Source organism: Haliotis cracherodii, unplaced genomic scaffold (assembly GCF_022045235.1).
Source record: "Haliotis cracherodii isolate W230 unplaced genomic scaffold, xgHalCrac1.p SCAF_18, whole genome shotgun sequence".
NCBI classification, from domain to species: domain Eukaryota; kingdom Metazoa; phylum Mollusca; class Gastropoda; order Lepetellida; family Haliotidae; genus Haliotis; species Haliotis cracherodii.
Window position 1 is genome coordinate 2,389,479 of NW_027266273.1, and position 25,038 is coordinate 2,414,516.

The 25,038-nt window shown below is 40.6% G+C and overlaps 1 protein-coding gene across 1 annotated transcript; it reads left to right on the forward strand.

Annotated features, from left to right (window-relative positions):
* Nucleotides 1-503: 503 nt before the first annotated feature.
* Nucleotides 504-15,219, forward strand: LOC139466113 (uncharacterized). The gene is made up of 5 exons (XM_071248135.1): nt 504-600; nt 7,585-7,726; nt 8,208-8,359; nt 9,233-9,335; nt 11,813-15,219. Exons 1-5 carry the CDS (start codon nt 555-557, stop codon nt 12,012-12,014), a joined length of 645 nt encoding a protein of 214 aa, XP_071104236.1. The 5' UTR covers nt 504-554; the 3' UTR covers nt 12,015-15,219.
* Nucleotides 15,220-25,038: the final 9,819 nt, after the last annotated feature.

The window sequence follows — 25,038 nt, forward strand, 5'->3', positions numbered from 1 at the left end:
AACTCCATTGATAGTATAAATACGTCTGTCTTATAATGACTGCCTCTGGAGCCCTACAACTCCATTGATAATATATATACGTCTGTCTTATATTGAATGCCTCTGGAGCCCTGCAACTCCATTGATAGTATATATACGTATGGCTTATAATGAATGCCTCTGGTAGTATATATCTCTGGAGCCCTACAATTCCATTGATAGTATAAATACGTATGTCTTATAATGAGTGCCTTAGGACTGAATGTTCAGCCGTGAAGGATTAAAGCTTAACCTATTTCTCGTTTCCCCTGTGATTTGTTATTAGGTTAATGAAATCGTTGCATAGCATTTGAACTTTGGCACCGATGATCCCGCAGTGGGTCTGTCTACCACAGCAACAACGACCTATCATCGTCCATTGTTCTACAAATATCGATATTCATCTTTAGAGACGCAACTCGTCGCCATGGCGACCGATATACAAATACACTTTGAGCAGAACCTTCCATATTGGCTTTAACTGTTGCTGGATCTGGTGATATTCTGCTGGAATCTGATAAAATAGGTTAAGAAGGATGAATTATTTCCCGGTGCAAATTGTGTTTCTTACGTTTCTAGGAGGTAAGTGGACTTCCTATTTGCTGATGTGAATCATCTGTAAGTTTTCCTGAAATAACTCACGGGTAAAACTACATTATTCAAGATGTCGAATGTGTAAAATAATCTTACATGCATGTAGTAGTTGATTTAAGTTCGTAAATTAAGGTTGGGTACTTTTTTATTAAAATATTATGATCATTATTATTGATATGTCGTTCCCTTTCAAGGTTTTTACCTTCACGTACATAACTGGGGGTCCAAGGGGCATCCACTGATGATTGTCAATGGTTCTTACAGGGAATACGACGGTCCTGTAAAATAACGTAAGGGTGCAGTGTACTGTACTGTACGTTTTGGTATTGACTTTAATTTCGGGACCTTGATATTTCTTGTCAAGAATTTGGTACAATATTATATTATTGTGTGTCTCTCGGGGCACACCTTATTTTTTTCTTCACCCATACCATACATTTGTGCCTGCTGGATATGTGATTAGCGCAAAATTCTGCTTGGTGGTATTGGTGGGATCACTTTAGGGCCATTTGGTTTTTGGGGTTTTTTTTCGATACTGTCTTGAAATTTCAAGACACTAAGTTGAAATTTCAAGATATAGAAGTTGAAATTTCAAGATACTAAGTTGAAATTTCAAGATATAGAAGTTGAAATTTCAAGATATAGTAGTTGAAATTTCAAGATCCTAAGTTGAAATTTCAAGATACTAAGTTGAAATTTCAAGATAGTATCGAAAAAAATATAAAAAAACAAATGGCCCTAAAAGGCTTCCGCAGATCACCGAATCTCTTAATTTAATTTAATTAATCACCCACTAATGATAAGTAGGGTTGTATACAATTTATCAATAAATATTTTAAAGGAAAGTCAATTTACTTCTGATATTCCTAAAATAAGAATTCTGCTTTTACTCATTGTCTTCAATTCAAAACTAATGACAAATAACGACTGTTTGTGACATCTCAGAACCGTCTTATTAAAGTGACGATGCCGTTTCAATCTGTGCTTGATGTGTAACTGTTTTTAACCGTTTGGTGACATCTATTATTGTTGTTTTTATATCCATCGGGTATTAAAACCCCACAACCCGTGATATCAAAGTGGACCTTTTTTTTGAAAACATATATATATATATATTACTCTAAGGTTAACATTCCATCTATTCTTAATACTTCAAAATTTTTAAATAGGTACAGGGACTGTCAACGTGGAGTAAATAACGTTGCTGTGAACTGCGTTTCTCTGATTTATATACTGGTACTAGTGTGTAAGCTTATTCACGATTTCTTAAAATTTTGTACACAATAGGATGGAACGTTGTCTTTTTCTGAATCAGTAAGCAAATTTAACATAAGGAATTATTTCATTTGTGTATCTTTACAAATACTGATATCGGTACTGCTATATGAACATTCAATATTCTTTTTCATAAGTTGATTTAAACTAAACTGCCGGGCAAAAAAAGTATAGACTCATCTTTGATGGTGGCCAAAAAAGGAAAAAAAGAACAAGTGGTTATTCGATGGTGATGTTTTTGATACGGTATTATAGTTGTTGATGTTTTACCGTCGGTTAACTGTGTTTCGGCAACAGTTTTCAGCCCAGTAACGTATTGATAACGTTTGTCATATTTTTTGTCAAATCCAATTTTCAAGTGCATATTCTTTCTATTGCCCGGCAGTTTATACAATGCTCGTGCAAACATATATCTTAACTATAAGATATATTAGAATTTATATTAACAAATATTAACATTTCAATTTCAAATTAAAAAATTACAATTCCCCTGGAAAATTACTGGATACCACCTGGTTACAACCTGTGAACTGGATTGTCGTCAAATCATCTTTCCCGCCGGTGTCGGTCGTTGTTAGTGCTATCAACCACCGGTTTGCCTGGCCCGGGCTCGATTATTTACAGGTTGTCGTGATAAATCTGGAATATTGCTGACTGCAGAGTAAAACAATACCTAATAGTGTAATTTAACTCAAACACTTTGTAATGAACCCTGGACCCACTTGATGCCACATCTTCGTTTTCGTTAATCTCATTCGAATGACACGACGTTAATAAAAGCCTTCAATCGAATTACTCCAGAATGAAGAGGATCGAGCGCAATCGAGGATGACTTACTTCTGGAGGAAAGCTCATTCTGACAAGGGGGCTGGGGGTGGGAATGTAGGGTGGGAATGTAGGGTGGGGTGGAGTAGCCTCGTTCGTCACGATTAAGGCCCAGGTTCCATTCCCCAATGTGTGAAGCTCATTTCTGGTGTCCCCCGCCTGGAATATTGCCAAAAGCGGCGTCAAATTCTACTCACTCACTGGTGACAAAGTTCGTAGACTTGGTGAAACCCGCAAAGCAAATCGGGGATTCGAACCCATAATTCGGCGGATCCTGATATTGCTGAGGGCGCATCTATGCACAGCGAATTACGGCGCCTCTGACAACTGGGCAACCTGTTCCCGCGCTGGGGGTTCCGTGTTCGAATCTGTCCCCATTCAACAACCTATTGGCTGGTCGCACGTAATGTTTCGTCGGTAAGGAGACTTGGTTGACGTCGTGGATCGTTGCTCCTAATAAATATCATTGCTTATTTGGTCCCGACGCCATAAAGCTGAGTGCAGCGTTATACAACAACGTAGGAAACAAACAAACAAACAACAACAAAAAAGCAACGAGTCAATGAATCACCTGAGAATATTCCATATATATATCCTAGTAAATTATACAGCAACCTAAAAGAAGCATGACGACAAGATCCATGCGTGTTGGTCGCATTGCACTCGATACCCCGTTCTGGGTTTTTATCGTCGCCTTGGCAAAGGCTATACGCAAATAGACAATAAGATTATTTCAATGACACTGCAGTCAATAATGAAGCAAGTGTGGTGCAGCCTACGCACGATACGGTCACGGTAGAGTCCCTCTAACCGTAGGACCAGTGCACCTTTAAAGTACAAACGATACTGGAACTAAGAAGTACATACATAGCGTACTGAGTATATGCTGTTGTCAAGTTGTAAGGTTTTTAAGCCATAAAATGGCCAAGGTGAAATTCATGTTCTTCTCACAAGGAGGGAACATACTGTACAATACCTATCAGTTATCGGCTACAAGATAATGCCTGCTTGCCCATGTTCAGTTGGCGGAAATTGGCAAACACGTCACAATCAACGCAGTATCGAATGTTCAAAGAACCGACACCGTGCATGGTGGAGTGGCAACAGCGTCTGTCCGGAGAGCAGAAGGTCTGTGGTTCGATCCCCTTACAGTGTCATACCAATAGACGTTAAAATGGTCCTTGTTGTTACCCTGCCTGGCACTCGGCACCATATGGGGTAAAAGAAGGATTGGCCGGCCGGCTCGGAGTCACTGAAATATCCATGTTAGTCGGCTTAGCACTATGAAACCAATATGAGTCCGGATTAGAACAAACAACCACGATCTCAGCAATATTCCAGCTTTATGACGTCGGTCTGTATATAATCTAGTCTGGGCCAGACAATCCATTGATTGACATCATGAGCATCAATCCACGCAATTGGGATACCATGACATGCATCAACCATGTCAGCGAGCCTGACCTTCCGATCCCGTTAGTCGCCTCTTCCGCCAAGCATGGGTTGCTGGAGACCAATTCTAACCCGTTCAAGTCAAGTAACAATATATACAGTTACTAGTAGCGGTGTCATGGCACGCCATTACTCCACTTCTCGATATATATCGTGATACTTGAGTCACGTTACCATGTGTATCGCGATACTTTATTTGGGGTGTTTTGCGGGAACCAGTTTGTGGTTTAACTAACTATTTTTTTTAAATTAACCTTTTTCGCGACATGCTATACAGAAATAGAATCCCGTGTAATCAGACCCGGTTATTGAAAAACTAAGTAAATATTATTTTTTTAATTCGATACAGACTGGAAACAGCAATACATGGGCAGGCGTATTATGTAGTTTATTGTAGGTGTAAACCAATAGTGAATTTAACACCTCATGTTTGTTTGTTTGTTTTCTAACGCCGCAGTCAGCAATATTCCAGCTATATATGGGGTCGGCCTCTATATAGTCGTGTCTGCACCAGACAATCCAGTGACTGATATCGTGAGCACCGATCAACGCCGTCGGGGTACGGTGATACACAATCAACCAGGTCACCGAGCCTGACCACCCCGACCATCTGGCCGCCTCTAACAGACCAGCGTTAGGAGCCTGACATCCCTTGTTGCTAGAGTTGCAAAATGATGACTATATACACGCGTAATTAGAATAACGTAAAAGTTAAAAGTAACAATAATGAAATATGCCACACACATTGGCCTACCTCCTTAATAAAGGCTTTCCATGATACTAGAATCCAAAACAGTCTACAATTAAACACTGGAATTTAATTACCAATATTAAGTGGCGGAATGTTGTTCGTTGCCTGCCTCAAGTCATTGGAAGTGTTAAACTGCCTTCATTTAATTTATTGAAATATTGTGTTCAACAATCTTTACAGAATTATGATTAAAAGGTAGCTCTATATAGCCCTTATTGAGCATTATCTTATTGACAAACTTCATCTATATGAAGCTGCCGTTGAAAAAGTTCTGTTTAATCATCCATGCTGTGACCAAGGAAAGCGTTTAACACAACCCTTAATGCGCATCAATTGAGTTCTGTGGCGTTGTCACCAAAGTGCTTTCATTGCGACATTTGTACACACAAGTCGTGGCCAGGCTCTATCGATCCATACGTAACGTTTAGTAAGCCATCTTGTAGTACTAACCATTTATCAGGAGAGGCTGGCTCGCCTTCACTGTGGTCGATATCACTATGTCACTGCCACAATGTTTATCAAAACAAACGTCAGTTTTGGGACGGTCACGTTGGTTGAATGATTAATGGCACACCGATGTTCCAGTCTGTAGCCATGTCCTTGCGTAGGAGGAGAGTACAGTTTCTACATTTTCCACACATGTGTGTAATAAATATTTGACGAGATTTATCACTTAGGTCACATGATGGTACAATGGTATGATTATGTATAGCGTTGTAAGATAATCACTGGGGAACTTAAAGGTTATAAACCGAGGGGCAAAAACAAACATACTTCATACTTCATTTTATCATATGTTTGGTTTTCAGTTGAAAATATCTCAATAGTCAACACTCAAATAATACTTCTACATGGTTGTTTTATGTTTAAAATATGATTTGATTCAAAACTTTTTTTATTTTTTTTTTTAAAAAAGGTCGCATAATACACACCAGATGATGGATATCTTAGACATCAATTTTTGAAAATGAATAAACTTGCTTTTTTCGGCACAAATTTACAACATCACAAACAAGTGGTTGCAAAATCATTTCTTACCCAGGTTTCATTGAACCAGTTTATTTTGATACACAATTACCCAGCCACAGATTACATTTTAAAACTGTTACTGGAATGAGTGATGGTTAAATAAACAATCAAACTTAACAACAATTCTTTCAATTTTCATTTACATGAAAGACAAAGTCGGTATATTTCCTTTCGTCCCTCAGTTTACATGATGGTGGTTTGCCATTGTGAATGTGTCATTATGAACTATATGACTGTGGTATTTGAAATGACCATACCGCAAACAATGTTTTCATGTAACGGTAATTGTAACAGCTATTTTGGCTTTTACGCCCAGTCGAATCTGTTTCTTCTTAAATTGTTTGTGATCCTCCCCAGAATAACCTCCCTGGGTAGGGTCTTAAAGAATTTTGTATTTTACGACTATAATTCAACAACTGTGTTTTTTTCTGTAAAATAGTTCATTTCAGAGACTAGATGTTAGTCTAGGTCACCCTGTATAGAGCCCCTTTCGTTACAAAACGAAGATGACAACTGGCCATTTTGTACTGCACGTAGAATTATTATTTAATAAATAAGGAATTATAGAACATTGGACCATCACAATTAGGTCCATATATATTACAAAGTGGGAGTCTTATTCCTTCCATAATTGTATCTGTCCTGATTTAGTTTCCATAAATATTGCTGAGTGCGGCGTTAAACAAACCAACCAACCAACCAAATTCATCAAATTTAGTGGTGTGGATTTGTATTTTCAAAACATATTGAGGAAATGAATGGCAATTCCTCGTGCAACAGATTTATATAGCCCCTTATTATTTCTCATTATATCTTCAATTTCGAGATGTGAATATCTTGCAGACAAATTATATTGATTTTTTTCACGTCAGGTCTTCCTGATTTCTTTTCTTTTATACTGCCAAACCACAACAGTTTACTGAAACTAGGTTTATTTTGTTATCCATTTTTGACCTGATTTAAGTGGAAAGAGTGATTGCGAAGTGCAAATAGCATGTAAAATGTGAACATTTATGTCTACAAAAAATATTTTTAAAGTTTGCTGAGTCAGTTACATATAAGTATCTACTAGTATACATATAAAAACCAAAATGGGTGGCGTTATCATATATTTAATTCAGATAAAAGTTAATTGCAGGTTAGATCTTACAAACCCCCAACAAACTGTCAAGTGATAACTCACGTATCTCCAAAGAATAGAAGACCCGTGAAGATCCGGGGTAGAATAGGTCCTCAGCAACCCATGCTTGCCGTAAAAGGCGACTATGCTTGTCGTAAAAGGCGACTAACCGGATCGGGTCGTCAGGCTCGCTGAGGTGGTTGATGCATGTCATCGGTCCCAATTGCGTGGATCGATGCTCATGATATTAATCACTGGATTGTCTGGTCCAGACTCGATTATTTACAGACCGCCGTCATATAGCTGGAATATTGCTGAGTGTGGCGTAAAACAACAAACCAAATAACCAACCAACGAATAGAAACTTCTTACACGAGGATTGGGTGAGGCACACTCTCACCCGGGTGTTGAACAAATACACCCGCATCACCCTTCCTTCAATCTGACATCCCACTTTTTTTGAGGAATGACATCCTCACACAGGGTCCATTGATCACTGACTGGTTCTCTTGTACTTCAGGGGGCTACTCGCACCCGACCACGACCTGCCCCTCCGCGTCACAGATGGCCTCCTGCGATGGCTCCCACAACTACCACGCCAACTTCGAAGCGGCGGTCGACCCTAAGTCGTGGATAACGGCGGATATGGACCGAGTGTGTTTGTAAGTACATGCTTGCAGCCAGTGACAGAGATTCGTTGATCGGAAGGAAAGATATTGGATCAAGGAGAACATCCTTGCGCACAAGGTTCTGGTTTCGTCTTTATCTTTTTCAATATTTTGGAGGCTAACTTGCTTTGGGGTTTGTTTTTTCATGAAAGTCGTTGCCATTGATTAGCATATCTCACCATGAGTTTACGGCAGAAAAGGACACGGCCCAAATGCATGCCATTGGTTAGTATCGCCAAGTACTTTTGCAAGGTACGACACTCCCCATCCTCTCTCGTGAAGTTTTGTCGTGACTTGGATGACCTACCTTTTCCCTCTAAACTTAAAATTTGGTTCAAACACATGAAACGAAATCATTGCATCGACTGTGCCAGAACCATACCATAAGAAACATATACCTTTGTATCACACATATGCATGCACCTGTGACTATATCTGTTCCGGGGATCAAATGTTGCATGTTTCATGTCCTCAGAGACACCAGCAAAGAGTCCTTCCTGAACTTCTTCACGTGTAAGATCTCGGCGGAGAGGCAGTGCATCGGCTCCAAGAACCAGGATCTCGTGCTCAGCGTCAACGTCATCCCCACAGTCTACCAGTTCGTCTGCCAGGAGCACCAGCGAGGCAGTGAGTTCAACTACACCACCTTCTGTCTGTCCGTCTGCTGGACCTTGTCAGCGTGTCCACGACATCCTGAACATCCGTCTACTTGAACCTTTATGTCTGTCTACTAGACCATGTCCGTCTGTCTGGTAGACCTTGCCTATCCGTCTACTAGACGTTTCAATCTTTCGTCTAGACCTTATCTATCTGTCTACTACACCATGGCTATCATTCTTCTGGAATTGTCTATCTGTCTGCTAGACCCTGTCGATGTCTCCCCTTCTAGTCGTCATAGTTCCAGGGCATGCAAGGTTGTTACCACAAAAGCAATGACCTTTTACCTAGGGGTCAAGGTCAAGAAAGAAGAACCTCGTAACAGTGTTCCTTGTGTCGTATGTAATCTTGGCGCAGGTCGCATTCTCACTTTGGCACGTAGAGTAATTTTTGTTTCTTTTCACCACGAAAGATACTCGTTGGCCTGGGATTGCTTTTAATAATGAAATAAAGATCTATGTTATCCTGATACCCGGAAGGAATAAAGCATCGTAAATAGAAACGACAAAAACATGAAATCTCCAATTTAAGCAGAATCCATTGATTGTGACTATATCATAAGCATGTGTTTATGAATCACTATCAAATAGTGGTAATACCAGGTATCCTGCCCAATAGGTGGCACCCGTCACAAACGCATGCAAAGGCAAGTAAATTGTTCACCTGAAAAAACACGGGAACATGTGGCACAAATAAAAACAGGGAATTGCATGGACATCATTTTTGTCACTGATGCATCCAATTTGGACATGTCCTCCGTATCCCTACTACAGACGCTTTTGAAAGCTTTACTGATGCCTTGAATGTTGTAATTCTGAACAAACAACGCCTTCTGTCTTTCAGGCGTGATTGGAACGTGCGTCACAACCAACAAAGCTGCCATAGAGTCCTGCTACAACACCGCCATTTCCACCATCACTTCCGCCACAGCAGACGTCAAGTGCGAGTAAGTTTATACCTGTTGTTTTTATAAGAATAATTTTCACATAGGCATTGTTTCTTGGATTTCGGTTCTGGCAATGATTTTGTTTCCATTGTGCGAATTAAAGTTCAAGTTGAAAGGTGAGGCTAGGTTACCAAACACTCAATATATAATGTCGATGCTATATACTTACCCAAAGCCATATTATGTCACCATCGGGACTCCATGATAGAAGTGGTCACATGCGACTAGTTTGTCATAGCATCTAAACTAAAGACTTTAAAAGTTTGTATTTGGAGGTTACAATAACATGTCGATGATAGTGTTATCGAATCGCCATGGCCTGGGTCGTTGCTCTTGCTACAATTGGTTTGATTGGTCCGCCTCGACCACTCACAGGCCACCGTGGTAAAATCGATACATTGCTCACTGCGCTAAACAACTATTAGCTGACAAAGTAGACACAATTTATGGATAACAACTTCTTTAATACTGTAAAGGCGACGTTACAGTATAGATCCTTATACCGTTGTCGAAACGTCGTCTTTACAGTATTAAAGCAGTTGTTATCCATACATTGTGTCTACTTTGTCAGCTAAAAGTTGTTTTGCGTAAAGGCGACGTTTCGGTATAGATCCTTATACCGTTGTCGTAACGTCGCCTTTACAGTATTAAAGCAGTTGTTATCCATACATTGTGTCTACTTTGTCATCCGTCAACTTCTTAGTAATGCAAACAATTCAACTATTAACTGATATACACATGCACAAAAGTTTAGCGCCACCATATTCATAGTCTCTTGATTTCACGTGTGGGAATAAGAAATACGAAATATGATGATGTATGACTGAATTAAGCTTCCATAGTTTCATGAACCCAAATTTGTCCAGATACCACAAGGAAAGCGTGCTTTACGTGTTGCTGCAGTTCCCCTACCCTACAAATAGTGAAATTCAAGTTTCAGACACGTGGTTGCATTTTGCTCCTGTGTGAGATTCCCCCTCCAATAGAGGTTGAAAATCAGCCATGGTGAGGAGAAAGTTAACGAACGCTGAAAGATGGCAAGTGATAGGCTTGAAAAATGCTGGCATGTCATGCAGGGCAATTGCAAGACAAATGGGTCGTCATCACAGTGTTATCACTCGCTTGATTGTCAAACATGGTTAAACCAATGATGTCAATGACAGGCATAGGTCTGTTAGGCCAAGAAAGACCTCTAATAGAGAGGAGAGACGTCTTTTCAGGATTGTCAGACGAAATCCATTTGCCACTTCAACAGATTTAAGACTGCAGTGAATTACCCATCAGAGACTCTCGACGATGACCGTAAGGCGTCGCCTCCGAGCGGCTGGTTATAACGCCAGAAGACCAGTAAAACGTCCTCAGCTGACTGAGAGGCACATTCAGAATCGTCTGATATGGTGTCGTGCCCGTAGTCGATGGAACTTGGCCAACTGGAGAAGGATCCATTGGTCTGACGAGTGTCGAATGCTGCTACGAACTGTTGATGGTCGAATACGTGTTTTGAGGCAACGTAACACTCGTTTTGCACCAAGGAACATCCAGAAGAACTTAGCATGTGGCGGGGTGTCTGTCATGATATGGGGTTGTGTTTCCTTCCGCTGCAAACTTCAGCTGGTGACAATTCGTGGAAACCTGAATGGCCAACAATACCAAGATGCCGTTCTTCGTCCAGTGGTAGTCCCTCATTTTGACAACCATCCTCTTCAGACAAGACCTGTTGATATGGACGACAATGCTAGACCACACAGATCTCGGGCAGTTTTGGCTTATTTGCGTCAAGAAGCTATTGCCACTCTTCCTTGGCCGGCCTGTAGTCCGGATCTTAATCCGATTGAGCATCTCTGGGACATTCTTGGCCGGAAAATCAGACACCGTGATCCCCCAGTTCAAAATCTCGCTGGACTTGAAGCCGCACTTCATGAAGAATGGATCCGTTTGCCTCAGAGAAGCATTAAACGACTTGTCATGAGTATGAGGTGTAGGGTTGAAGCTGTGGTCAATGTCCGTGGATCATACACACGTTACTGACTTTTCTGTCTTGCAATAGACTCTGCACTCCCTAGGGTGTCTATGTGACACCTGATATGGTCTGCTGATATCATGACAGTTACATGACAAAAAAGGTTTTTCATTGTTTTCTAATCCTTCAATTTCTGGTCTTCGGTAAAATTCCTTTCTGCTCATATTCTTTTGGAACACAAGACAAACTTGCTTTGGGACAACTTTTGCATCACATGAGGTTTACATATACGGCTTATAACAATCGTACATCTCGTTATAATAGTCATCATTAAGTTCCAAAAGTAACAGCTCACAAATATGGTGGGTGGCGCTTAACTTTTGTGCATGTGTATATATTGTGGAGGAGAAAAAACTGAGAATAAGTGAAATAGTGATAGGAGAAAGTCAAGTTGGGTGCCTCTCGTTTAAGCACAAGTATGTGGTCAGGTGTTCAGTTTTAATTTTTGTATTTTTAGTATGATGGACGAACTGGAAAGGTGTTACATGAGTAACCTGGACGGGTGCAGCACCAACACCAAAAACGTCGTGGACATCATCCTGCACAAGATGCGACCAGTCAGGTGTGGATGTGACGCCATCAAAGCCTCTATATCTTTCATCGTCATGGCCGCTGGAGCCGCCATATTTCTTTCAAGAAGGAGCAGCATTTCGACATAGATCGACGAGATCTTTAGAAAGAGGATTGCGGATACATACTTTGAAATGATGAACTATTCAGTGGAATACTGTTGTACTCTCAAAGCAACAAAGAACTATGATTTGCAAACTTTCGAAAATGGTAACAAATATTATATGCTTTTTGCTGAAACAATAGTTAAACATTTATTTGCTTAGGATATTTGAAGCAATATTTGACGAATTGATTAAACGTATGTCGGATTTATTAAACAGTAAGTCATTCAGTGGAATAATGGACTACGTCTCGGTGCCTTATTCATCTTACAGTCTATGGGTATTTCACGTTATGATATTTGAAAAAAAAACACTAATATAACACTAGACTGTAACGCTTTCCGCCAGTGTTGTTTTATGCAACATAATATTACAGTTTCACTTTGCTGAAAAAAGTATTAATTTCGATTTTTGGAAAAAGTCGATGATTTATGCTACGATACGGGTCTCATATTGTGATATCATGTATCCCATAAATCGACTCGCGTCGACACTTCTATTTGCTATGTGACGTTAAATATTAACTCACTCACTCTATCTGCTAACGGATGCGTACCGTGTTTCATGTCAGTGTCATTGTTAGCTTACACTGACTAGAGTGCACTGAATATATGGCATACGGTTCTTTAACATGGCAGTCAAGGAGTATTCATGTATGTTAGATTTAAGGTGTTGCCACCCAGTTATCGAGATTAGAATCGTATCGCCACAATACAACCATATTGTAGATGGATGAGAGTGGTTCAACGTCTGGGCCCCGTTCCCCAAAGCGATCTTAGCACTAAAGTGATCGTAAGTCCCATACTTTAACATAGGCTTACGATCATCGTAGCGCTAAGATTGCTTTGAGGAACGGGGCCCTGTACGACATATGATCCGCGCTTCGTATTTAGATTTATACATTAGCGATCAGGCAGGTACGTACTACCACTGGTGGTCTCTCGGGTCCGATATTTATTATTAGACTCTCATACGAAATTTTTTTGTTTGTATTTTTTTATCTAAAAATGCCAAACAGGGATGTTAAGTATTGACCGAAGTTGACTCGGCGTTGCCTAGATTCCCTGAATTGATCGACCGGGTACATACATGGGGTCAATACCATGGGAGTATTTACCGTGGTTCCCCTGGCAATGCCACAACGTGGTCTTTGTAACAGTATTTGTCCATGGGCATATAGTACAAGTAAATCATGACTATTTAATTTCCTTTGTAAATTGAGTAGTGTTCTTGAACAGTCAATTTCTTTACCATCTACAAATAAATGTAAGCCATAAGAATGGTCACCGACCATGGTATCTTATTGATGACGCTGGGAATTTTCACATCGTGACTCATATGTACTGCACATGCAATTTGATTCAACTTAAAAATTCCAGTTCAAATTTGCAAGTCTTAATAATATTTGTTTCGGTGGGAAAACAATGCCCAAATAAGATGTCAGCGAAAATTTTGAAACGTATCAAACAACAAGGCACTCCCAGCACGGGTGTCGTCCAATAACTATTCAGTGGAATAAATAACTTTCAGAATTCCTCTCTATATAATTAAGAGGCCTCCGTTGCAACGGGTGACACATTCTTCAACACGAGATGTGGATGCAGTTAGGAGCTTGCGAATTGCACGTGCTCTAAAACTGCATTGTGACGTCACAATATTGCTGGTGGTGTCAGTGAGTAAGTGTGAATGTGCCTTTTACAGCTTTACATTATAGAGACTTTGCGGTCGTTAGAAATGTAAAAGATGCGCAGACGAAATGAAAACGAATTATGAAAAAGCATATTTTACACGATTTTATTATTAATTGCCTGTTTAATTTTAGGGTCATATTTTCTTAACGCATCATTGGCCGCAGTCCCATTTCACTGATATTTAAATGTCATGTTGAATATATAAATATATTAAATTATACAACACAATTTAGAATCATCTATAAATGAAATTGTAAATGAAACACAAATAGAACACTGTCTATATATAAGGCCACACCAAGTGTGGTCATGTATGTGTTTCAATTATGATAACTCGCTCAGGGGGAATTTCTGTGCTGTGATATAATGTTTTATGTACAGGTTAACAAATATGCCGGAATGAAAAACAGTAGAAAATATTAGTTAGTAAGTGGGCTTTTCCTATTGTAAATCTTTGTTAACTTCCTATGTTAAACGGGAAACCAGTACGTTGCCGTATCGGAAGTATATAAATATAGTTCTATAAGAGGGTGAATATATACTGAAACATTTTAGAAACGCAACACAAACTTCAAATATTTTAATTCCATTTTGAAGTGTTTCAATATGTTAGAAGGTTGTAACTAATTTTTGTGATTCACTCAAATATGTAAATGGTAGGTACATCACCAAAGAATGGTAGGTATGAGACTCATTCGAATGCTGAACCAACGGAAAGGAAGCAGGAAATTTGCCTTGTTTACAAATATAATTATAAAGGAAAGTGTCCCGTTTCTAAAGTGTTTCAGTATGCATTTGAAAGTCTGCTTATTTACCAATCCTTTGGTAGTGTGTAAATCCCTCAAAAACATCTTGGCATTATTACCGTGTTTATTGTATATAATGCACATTGTGAGAATGGCTGAACGTTTAATATCCCCAAGTACGATATAACAATAACGCTTTATAATTCCGCTTATCTATTTAACGATTGGTCCAATTAGTGTGGGGGTTCATATTTCTTTTCTTTTTTAAATATTTCAAAATCAGTATCATTTATTCTTATTTTGCTGTGCATACTTCATAACTAGAATGTATATTTAAACTTGTGCTCGGTCAGTATCATGTGATTATGTTTTTTAAAAAGTTCGCATCCCAACACATTCTTTATGTAAATTGTAAAATTATTTACAAATTTGCTAGCTGGTTCCAGCTAGAAAACATTAGGTCACACTTAAGACGTGTTTGTAAATTGCTGTAAATTTGTAAAAGCGACGGATGTGTCGACAACTACTTCCGGTTGTCCGCAGCAAAGAAGAAACAAATGCCATTCGTTACCACTCACCCTTGCAGCATGGTTCACTGGCGCTACCCAGGGAACCAGGCTGTCGCTCTTGTCGGCGAACTACGAAGATGCCATTTTGTCCGGATGGCATTCGTGATTCCGAAACAAAGTTACTTTTACAATTCGTGGCCACTCATCTTTGTAAAAGCCAAGATTGTAAGTGAGTTGGGTTTAACGCCGCAGGTCTCAGGCGTTTACCACTTCGGTGAAACCCACGAGCATTGGTATGGTGCTGACAAACCTAGGAACATAATCGGGGCGAACAGGGATTCAAACCCCCAATCATAGGTTTCCGGCGACGCAACTCTGCACAGCGAATAGCGGCGCCTTAGACGACTTGGCCACCTGTGCTCCCAGCGTGTGGCCGTCAACGTGTGTAGCGACTTCAGATGGAATGTTACGCTCACGCGTGTGTTGTTACACCTTCTGCATTCGGCGGTTGGGGGCGTAATGGGGAAGCATGCTTCACAGGACACACACCCCCCCCCCCCCCCCCCCCCCCCCCCCCCCACCTTAAAAGTTAAGAAAGAAGACGAGTTCTAACGAATGGTCATTCGCATTTATGTAAAATGCTCTATATGATCGTAAGTCGAGAGTTTGTACATGAGCATGGCTTGTAATGATGAATGTTTATAAAGCTTCATAGCGACGTTCTGTTTGAGTCACCGTATCTCTCATTACTGACATACATGTATATGCACTCCCTACCAATCGAGCCGTTTCGTTTTCTTTGTCTCTCAGTGCATGTACAGTCTTGTATATTTGCTATTTTCTTGAACTCAAAGGACGCTAAAAGAACCTGATAATGTTTGTATATTTGAAAATACAATTCTCTGTAAATAAACTTTTTATAAAACCTTTCTTGCTTTTTGGATGGAAAAATATGCATCACGGGACTGGAATATAGTTTACTTTATGCATCGTGAAATGAAAAACAAAATGAATCGATTGTCGTTGATTGATGTTACCCGTGAGAACATTTATCGATTAGTACTCTCTAGCAATGTTTACCATGCAACTCGCTCTTACCTCTTAACGGTTGTCAAATAAACATCACAGGTTGCTGCAGGCGATTCATTTTCTCGTCCCGCGTGTGACATATGGTTCCATGTACGTGATATATTTGAACATTGCACGTGAGTTACGTCATGCAGTAAGGCCACAACAGGTTATATATTTGTTTTCAGAATATTTTCATTTTCCTGTCAATTTATACTTTACCAAAATGCCATCGACAACTCAAGTGAAAGCGTAGAATATTGATACATCGAAACTGAACCGCGCAGGCAACTGTTCGTTATTTGGTTGTTGTTTAACGGCAATATTCTACCTATATGAAGGCGGTCTGCAAATAATCGAGTCTGGATCAGCGACATCACGAGCATCGATCTACGCATTTGGGATACGATGACATGCATCAACCAAGTCAGCGAGTCTGACCACCCGATCCCATTAGTCGCGACAAGGATAGTGATGATGATGAGTTTGGTTTTAGCAATATTCCAGTAATATCACGACAGGGGACACCAGAAATGGGCTTCACACATTGTACCCATGTCGGGATTCGAACCCAGGTCTTCGGCGTTATGAGCGAACGCTTTAGCCACTGGGCTACTCGAACGCCCACTACAAGGATAGTCGCCTTTTACGGCAAGCATGGGTTGCTGCGCAGGCGTCTGAGTACACATAGGTCCCACCGGTCCATACGACTGTGACAGGCAACTACTAGTATACAGCAAACTACGGTTATAACGAACATGCTTATAACGAACTGACGGATATAACGAACTTACTTTTTGGGTTTGGTCCCGACTATTTGCTGTAATTATGCTGTATATATGCTTGTAACGAACTACGGTTATAACGAACTAAAATTAGTAGCCCCTTTGAGTTCGTTATACCCGTAGTTTACTGTACTTAGGGATTGGTGGTCAGGCTCTGTGACGTTGTTGATTGGTGTGCTTATGCCCCGATGGGGTGGATGGCTTGCCCTCTTGTTCAGCAGGATCTGGTTTATCTGGTCCACACTCGATCATATGCAGGTCGCCGTGATATTGCTTGGACATTGCGGACTGCACGCGACGTTAACTCACGGTTACCGCGTATGTAAACAGCGAAATTCGAAAAGACTCAAAAAGAATAATATGTACATATATAAGACTATGCGTCTTCCATTCAAACGGAAAGTATGTTATTATTAATAAAAAGGCATGACAATACATATTATATACTTTGTTAAAGTTAAATGTTAAATCTTTCGAGTGTATTTGTTTTTAATGCAGATAGATAAATGGGTTTTTTAAGATGCGGACTGGGTAAAATGTAGTTTCATCATTATCGATATTTCCTGATGTTAAATGTTGTTTTGTGAGGATTTGTCACTGGCAAAGTTCTGCATCAGCACGTTCACGCGACACTATGACAGTAAGGTTGTGAACATGTTCACGCGACACTATGACAGTAAGGTTGTGAACATGTTGGCACAGGAAATGAAGACATAACACTGGAAGACCTACTTAAGACTCCCCACAGTTTATTTATCAAGCGTAATGTACGGCGTTAAATATCGCCAGCCATGCAACTATATATCGGTGGAATAATTTTCCAATAAGGGTAATGGCGACAGACATCCTTTGCCTTTCCTTTGCTTCCAAGCACATGCCGGGTAATATCGACCCAGGTATTGATTTCCTTGAGATCTAGATTCGATTACAACAATGCGTCACTTCCATCCATTAAATGATTACTGAAATGTGCCTTTCGGCTGGATCAATGCATTGTCTCGAACTATGAAATAAATCAATTCCACATGTAAAGAGACTAGTGAAACAGGGCGGGGCAGGGAATGCATCATGGAAATACTACTGCAATATCAGGGGTAATCTGTTTGGGAGAACCGCCCCTGAGAAAACAATATTTCGACTTCACTGTATATTTACTATACAGCTATTATTATCAAAACCTTGGAATTGTAATGAAACGTTAAATCACATGTGAACGATAAAATTAGCTTTTCTTAATCGTAATTTAAACTGAATGGCCAACGAAGCACATTAAGGGTCCGAAAAGAACGTTTTTGGACCAGTCTAATGAAAATAAGATCGTAGTGCTCGTTAGCATTCGTGGCTCAGTGCAAGAACTACAGGAATCAAGTATGTGAGCATAACATCCGACCTCGATTTTCTGCTGTACGTCCAATTTTGGTGCCACGTCATCGAGCTGCCTCGCCTGGTCAAGACAACTGCCTCTTCACAGATGATTCCAGGGTTCATCAGGACAGCAGTGAGTGAGTGAGTGAGTTGGGTTTAACTTTTAACAGTATTCCAGTCATATTGCGGCGTGTCAGCTTAATGTGGGAGGAAAGCCCGAAGTGATGCAGGCCTCAGACGTTTACCACTTCGGCGAAACCCACGAGCAAGGGTATGGTGCTGACAAACCTAGAAACATAATCAGGGCGAACCGGAATTCGAACCCACAATCATAGGTTTCTGGCGTGCCCAAGGGACGCAACTCTGCACAGCGAATCGCGGCGCCTTAGACGACTGGGCCACCCGTGCCCCCAACGTGTGGCCGTCAACGTGTGTAGCGACTTCGGATGGAATGTTACGCTCACGCGTGTGTTGTTACACCTTCTGCATTCGGAGGTGGGGGCGTAATGGGGAAGCATGCTTCACAGGACCCATTTAGTGGTCATCGATGGCAATCTAACAGGTGTACGGCACCGTGACGAAATTATCTGTTTTCCCGTTCGTTCAGACCAATTGGCGTCGCATAAATTTACAGCACAACAAAGTACGCCCACGCATTGCACGTGTTGTCACATGACATCAGAGACCTACAGTACATCCCAACAATCTATTCGTCGTTTACGCCGACTTCCAATCCAACCGGTGATGTTGGTCCAACTGCGACCGGCCTCAGGCCAGATCTGAAATGGCATCCCACGAGACTTCCTTAACCAACATGTGTCGACAATGAGGAGCCGTTGTAGAGTTTGTATCAATGTAATGATGGTCATACCCGATACTGACTTGTGGACTGACAATTGTTTGTGTGTTTGTTGTTTAACGTCGCACTCAACAATATTCCAACTATATGACGGCGGTATGTAAGTATGGAGAAGGTAATCCAGTGATTGGCATCTTGAGCATCGATCTACGCAAATGGGATACGATGACAAGCATCAACCAAGTCAGCAGGACTGACCACCCGATCCCGTTAGTGGCCTCTTAAGCCAAGCATGGTTTACTGAATAGCTATATTCTCTACCCAGATCTCCACGGGTGAACTGACAATTGACCCCAAGCCACTTTCAGTCTGAGATTATGTTTACAGAAGAAACCATGTTTCTTGAACATCAATATATTGTGCTGTTACACAATCGCTGTTTCTTTACTTTCATGTAATATTTCCCATGATAGTCAGTGATGCACAGGAATAATTAGTAAAACCATTGCTAAATAAACGTTTACCGCGATATCGTGCTGCATACTATTAGAGCCAAACAAGAGTCATCAGATGACATCAGATGATATTCCCCTGATCAGGCGCAATTCGGAAAAGCCTACATGCCTACATGTAATTGCCTACATGCCAAGTTTAGTGAAGAAAACAATAATGCTGTTCAGTCGTTTTCAAAATCCCAAATCATCAATGGGGACCAGTTCACCACTAGACTGATCTGTATAGCAAGTTTCATCAAGAAATATGAGGAACACGGACGCAGGACAGAAGGACGGAGGAACGAACATGCTGATAGCAAACCGGGGTAAGGAAATGTGGGGCGTTGGTGCGTCGTTTAAATCCTGCGCGTCAGTCAAGTCTATCGCCAATGAGAAAAACAACATTCAAAGTTATAACAAGTGAGATTTTCAGGTCAAGTATACAACGCTAGCTGACAAATTTTGAAAACTGTGACGTCGACCTATTTCCGTGCGTTTTAGCCCCACACCCATATGAAAGACCATTAACAAATTCATAAAGGAAACAAATGCTACAGTTGTCATGTGAACACTTTAGATAATTAACGTTTCAAAGACTTTCTGGTGTCCCCCGCGGTGATATTGCTGGAATATGGCTAAATGCGGCGTAAAATCAAACTCACTCACTCACTCACTCACTCAAAGACTTCCCCAACAATGTATACAATAGACCAAATGTGACCTATCATATACCTCGTCGTGTATGCACTTCAGATTTAGATCATGCATACATAAAACTGGTATTTCGCGAAATGGGAACATATTTGGTCATGACATACAATGTAGGTGAAAGACAACGTGCTAGTTATAACCTAGTGCCTTTCAAATGCACCAATGCCATCAAATTCCAATGGTTTCAGTATCAAATCTTACATCACATTTTACCCACAAATTCACGTCTTTATAAAATGGGATACGTGGATAGTGATTTGTGCAGTTACTGTTCTAAAGAGAAAGGGTCTGTGTTTCACTTATTTTGGGAATGCTCCTGTGTTCGCCCTCTTTGGAACGAATTGAAAGTCTGGCTTTCTTCGGACGCTCAGATAAATACAAATATATCTGAGGAAATAGTTTTCCTGGGTTACACCCAAAGAAACAATTCTCCTCTCAACATAATGATAATTATATTAAAATATTACATATTTAATAAAAGAATACAACATAAAAAGCCAGATTTCAAAGACATCCAACGGGAGCTTTCCGACTATTAGAACTTAACTAAATATGCAGAAACTTTGAATTCGAATGTTAACATGTTTAATAAGTTTTGGTCAAGCTGTCATTTACTATTTTAGAAAATGTAGTGACAAGTCTAATATGTATGTGCAACTTATGTAAAATGCAACAAAAATAATAAATTATAAAAAAAAAAAATTTTTAAATTTAAAAACACTAAAAAAATGGTATGTACTCTCTCCACTTCCACAGCTATTGCGACATCGGATAATGGACTCGACATTGAAACATTGCCTGTGTTGTATCGTTGTTTACCCAGTTACCAGGGCTGGCGTCTCATACTCATGGTATGAAATAATCGAGTGGACCTAACTTCATTTGTGTAGGTTACATTGTATGTTACATAGTGTTGGGTAACTTGGAATCTTTCAACCAGCACTATACCTGTGAACAAGCCTGGTATATTTTTATGTCAATCGGTGCAGAATACTGTGTCTAAGTGGGGAATCGATCGTTATACTGCGGCATGGTATCTCCGTGGTACCACTATAAAATGGGCATTAGCCCGGAATAGCATAAGCAGCCAACACGCGTGCAAGCACGCCGCTAAATAAGGGCAATAATAATGAACGCGACGTTAAACCCCAATTCATTTCACCCCAATTCATTTCACCCCACCTTTCCACACTTATAGTTTTGACAATCAACACCAATTCAGGAGTCATATGCACGTCGTCCCTCTTGCACACTGTATGGGTGTGTATCTTCAACACTGTGAAACAAACACGACCATACTATGTGAATATTGTTGTTGTTTCTTTACTTGTCTAAAATGCGGCAAAAGGCGATTGTGCTTGTTGAAAGAGGCGACAAACGGGATCAGGTGGTCAGGCTCGCTGACTAGGTTGATGCATGTTATCGTATCCCAATTGCGTAGATAGGTGCTCGTGATGTCAATCACTGGATTGTCTGGTCCAGACTCCATTATTTACAGACCGCCGTCATATAGCTGGAATATTGCTGAGTGCGGCGTTAAACAACAAACAAACAAACAACTTATCACAAGGCACCATGACAACATAGAATGTAAACATCCCAACAATGAATTGTTGAATCCGTGGGACACCAATAACCTACTGTTTGTTTGTTTGTTTGTTTGTTTAACGTAGAACTATATCGTCAATATTCCATCTATACGACGGCGGTCTGTAAATAATCGTGTCTGGACCAGACAATCCTATTGTTATAAAGAGCATCAATCCATGCAATTGGGATACCATGACATGCATTAACCGAACCTGACCACCCGATCCCATTAGTCGCCTCTTACGACAAGCATGGGTTGCTGAAGGCTTACTCTAACCCGGATCTTCATGGACTCAATAACTTCAACTCTATGTTCCGAGAATCGTGTGTGTTCACCCGTCGCCAAGCATCAGTAAGTCAAACACTCATCCCCATGGTGCCAGATGACTTCACCGCATCGTCAACAACTCACGGGTCGGTGACTTCCCACGTGTAGCTAGTTACCCACAAACCCCCGGTGACACAAGTTGTTCTCTCCAGGGAAATCCTTTTGTACAGAGTCTGGTGTGGATGTCGGTGATTATGTCAAGAAATATACATCAGAATGCGTTTATGACTCACTGGTCGATGTTTAAATTAACTAGAAGTTCACCCGAGAATTAAACTTAAGAAAAACTCTGGCCTCGTCGAATCGCTTTTGCAGCGTAGACGATAAAAACACGGGCTGCGCGAGCGGTCATTAGAAAACGAATGCTGTCCTATCATTGTGAAGTTCTCACAGCCAGGTGTAAGTCTAGTCTGTCATACAGACCCTGAAACAAATACAGCCCATGCAAGGCTATAATATTTGGCAAGTCTAGATTACTGAAAGTATCTGAAAACGAAGAGAGTCTCTGGGCTCCTTTTCCTTATATTGATGTTGAATCCAATCTCAATTAAATCAGATCTATGTTCTCGCTGTCGCTAAACAAAGATCTGAGGACATCCCATTACGGGTCATGTGAGGACGACCTTTCGCGTACTTTGACCGACGACTGAAATGACATCAGCCAAGTCGACATCAGTCAATGAGAAATCAGTTTTCTCGAGCTTTATGGCACTCGTTTGAACTTAGCAATTCCATTTCTGCCAACGCTTGAAAAATATATTGACACAGTTCTCGATTAATATTTTGAAAACTGAACAAACGAACATTCCCTAATGCCTAATATATGGTTGAGAGTGTATGGCAGTGCTTCCTATGTACTGTGCAACGCGTCCTCCGTTCAAATGTGACCGCCTCCGTGATCTAATGGTTGAGCGTCCGCCCGGAGAGCGGAAGGTCCGGGGTCCGATCCCCAGCCGCGTCATACCAAAAGACGTTTAAAGATGGTACTTGTTGTTACCCTGTCTGGCATTAAGGGGCTTAAACAAGGACTGGTCGGCTCTGAGTCAGTATACTGTGTCTGACTGGGGTATTCATGTTAAACTGCGGCATGGTATCTCAGTGTGCTAGCACTATAAATCGGCATCAGTCCGGACTAGTACAAGCAGCCACACACACATACACGTGTCGCTATATAAGTGCGATAATCTTGGACGCGACGTTAAACCCCATGGGAGGAAAGCCCGAAGTGATGCAGGTCTTAGACGGTTACCACTTCGATGAGAACGGGTATGGTGCTGACAAACCTAAAAATATAATCGGGGCGAAAAGGGAATCGAACCCACATATAGGTTTCTGGCGTGCCCAGGGGACGCGACGAATTGCGGCGCCTTGGACGACTTGGCCACCCGTGCCCCCGTACCAGAAGAACATAATTTAATTAGTGTGTTAAACTACCATATTGCTTGTTATACGGTGCTTTCAGTAGTAATTTATGTAGTGTACAGCTAATAGCTGTAGCTGATAGACATACATTTATCTCTGTCAATAATTTACTGTCAGTAATATATTCAACAGTAGTATGTCTACTCTTGTTCTATGAATAGTATTGGTAAATGAATACTTATGTATTGCATATATACTGAACCGCAAAAGAAACGTCACCACGGATAGATATATGAGAAACCTTATTTGTCCAAACACTGTTACCATACTTTGAGACATATTAAAAAGATGAAACATGGCAAAACTGATCACCAAGGTTGAAATTGAAGTGTCAAATGTTCTTAAAGTGAAACATAACACTAGTCTTTGAGAAAATGGCATCACAAGTCAGTATCTCGTGTGTCCGCCATATGCATTGATTACTGCCGTGCAACGTCGATGGATGATGAGGCGGTTGATGAAGACCATAGGCACTTGAGCGTATTACACTCTGAGGAACGCCTGACGCAGTTCAGCTGCAGTTGTCGTCCATGGTCGGACGAGCATATCGTCTTTGATAAAAAAAACCAGAGCAGATGACAATAAAACCGATCGCCCAAAGACTTGTGTACTTGATAACACCGCCAAGGTATATATTGTGTAATTATTGTGTATACATCTTGAATATTTTTTGTTACTTGATGTATATAGAGGGAGATGTATTTAAAAAGCGTCGTCTTGTTTACCGATCCCAATTTTCAGTCGAAATAAAATATGTTTAAACTATGTAACTTCTATTTTAGAGAAACATTTTGTCAAAAGTGTATGATGTATGTAATCTATTGTATATAGGATATGCATCAGCCGTCTGGGACAGCTGTACTGTAGAAAGTAGCGGTAAACTAGAAATGGTCCAATCCGAAGCAGCAAGAATTGTCACATGTTTACCTAAGTTTGCCCCAAAATCAAGCTTATATCATGAAATTCGTTGCTTACCTTTAGTTCTAGACGAAGACATAAAAAAAACTTTGAACATCTTACAAAACTGTCAAACGGGCACAGAAGCACTGTCCAAAATTATACATATTCCGTCCATGACAGCAGTTATTTGTGGAACACTCTTCAAACTGAAGTAAAGGACACTACTTCATTATCATTATTTAAGAATAAGATCACCCAAGTCCCTGTGAAGATGTCGCAATTTTACTTGTCACAGAAAAGTAACTATTCTTCATAAGGTGCTGCGATATTCTCGTAGCTCGCTGACATCTGATCTCTTTCGTATAAATCCAGTGACACCCAATCATGCGATTGTAGTTCAGCATATTATATTGGTTTGATAATGCTAGCCCACTAAGATACCACGTCACAGTTTAACATGGATACCCCTCTCAGACACATTAAATGACTCCCAGCAGATAAGTCTATATTGTGGGCCCTTGAGCCAGGTTCACACTGTGCCGATTATGGCTCAAGTTTGTGATCTGACAGCGCTACGACACGACAGTGAAAAAGTCGGATT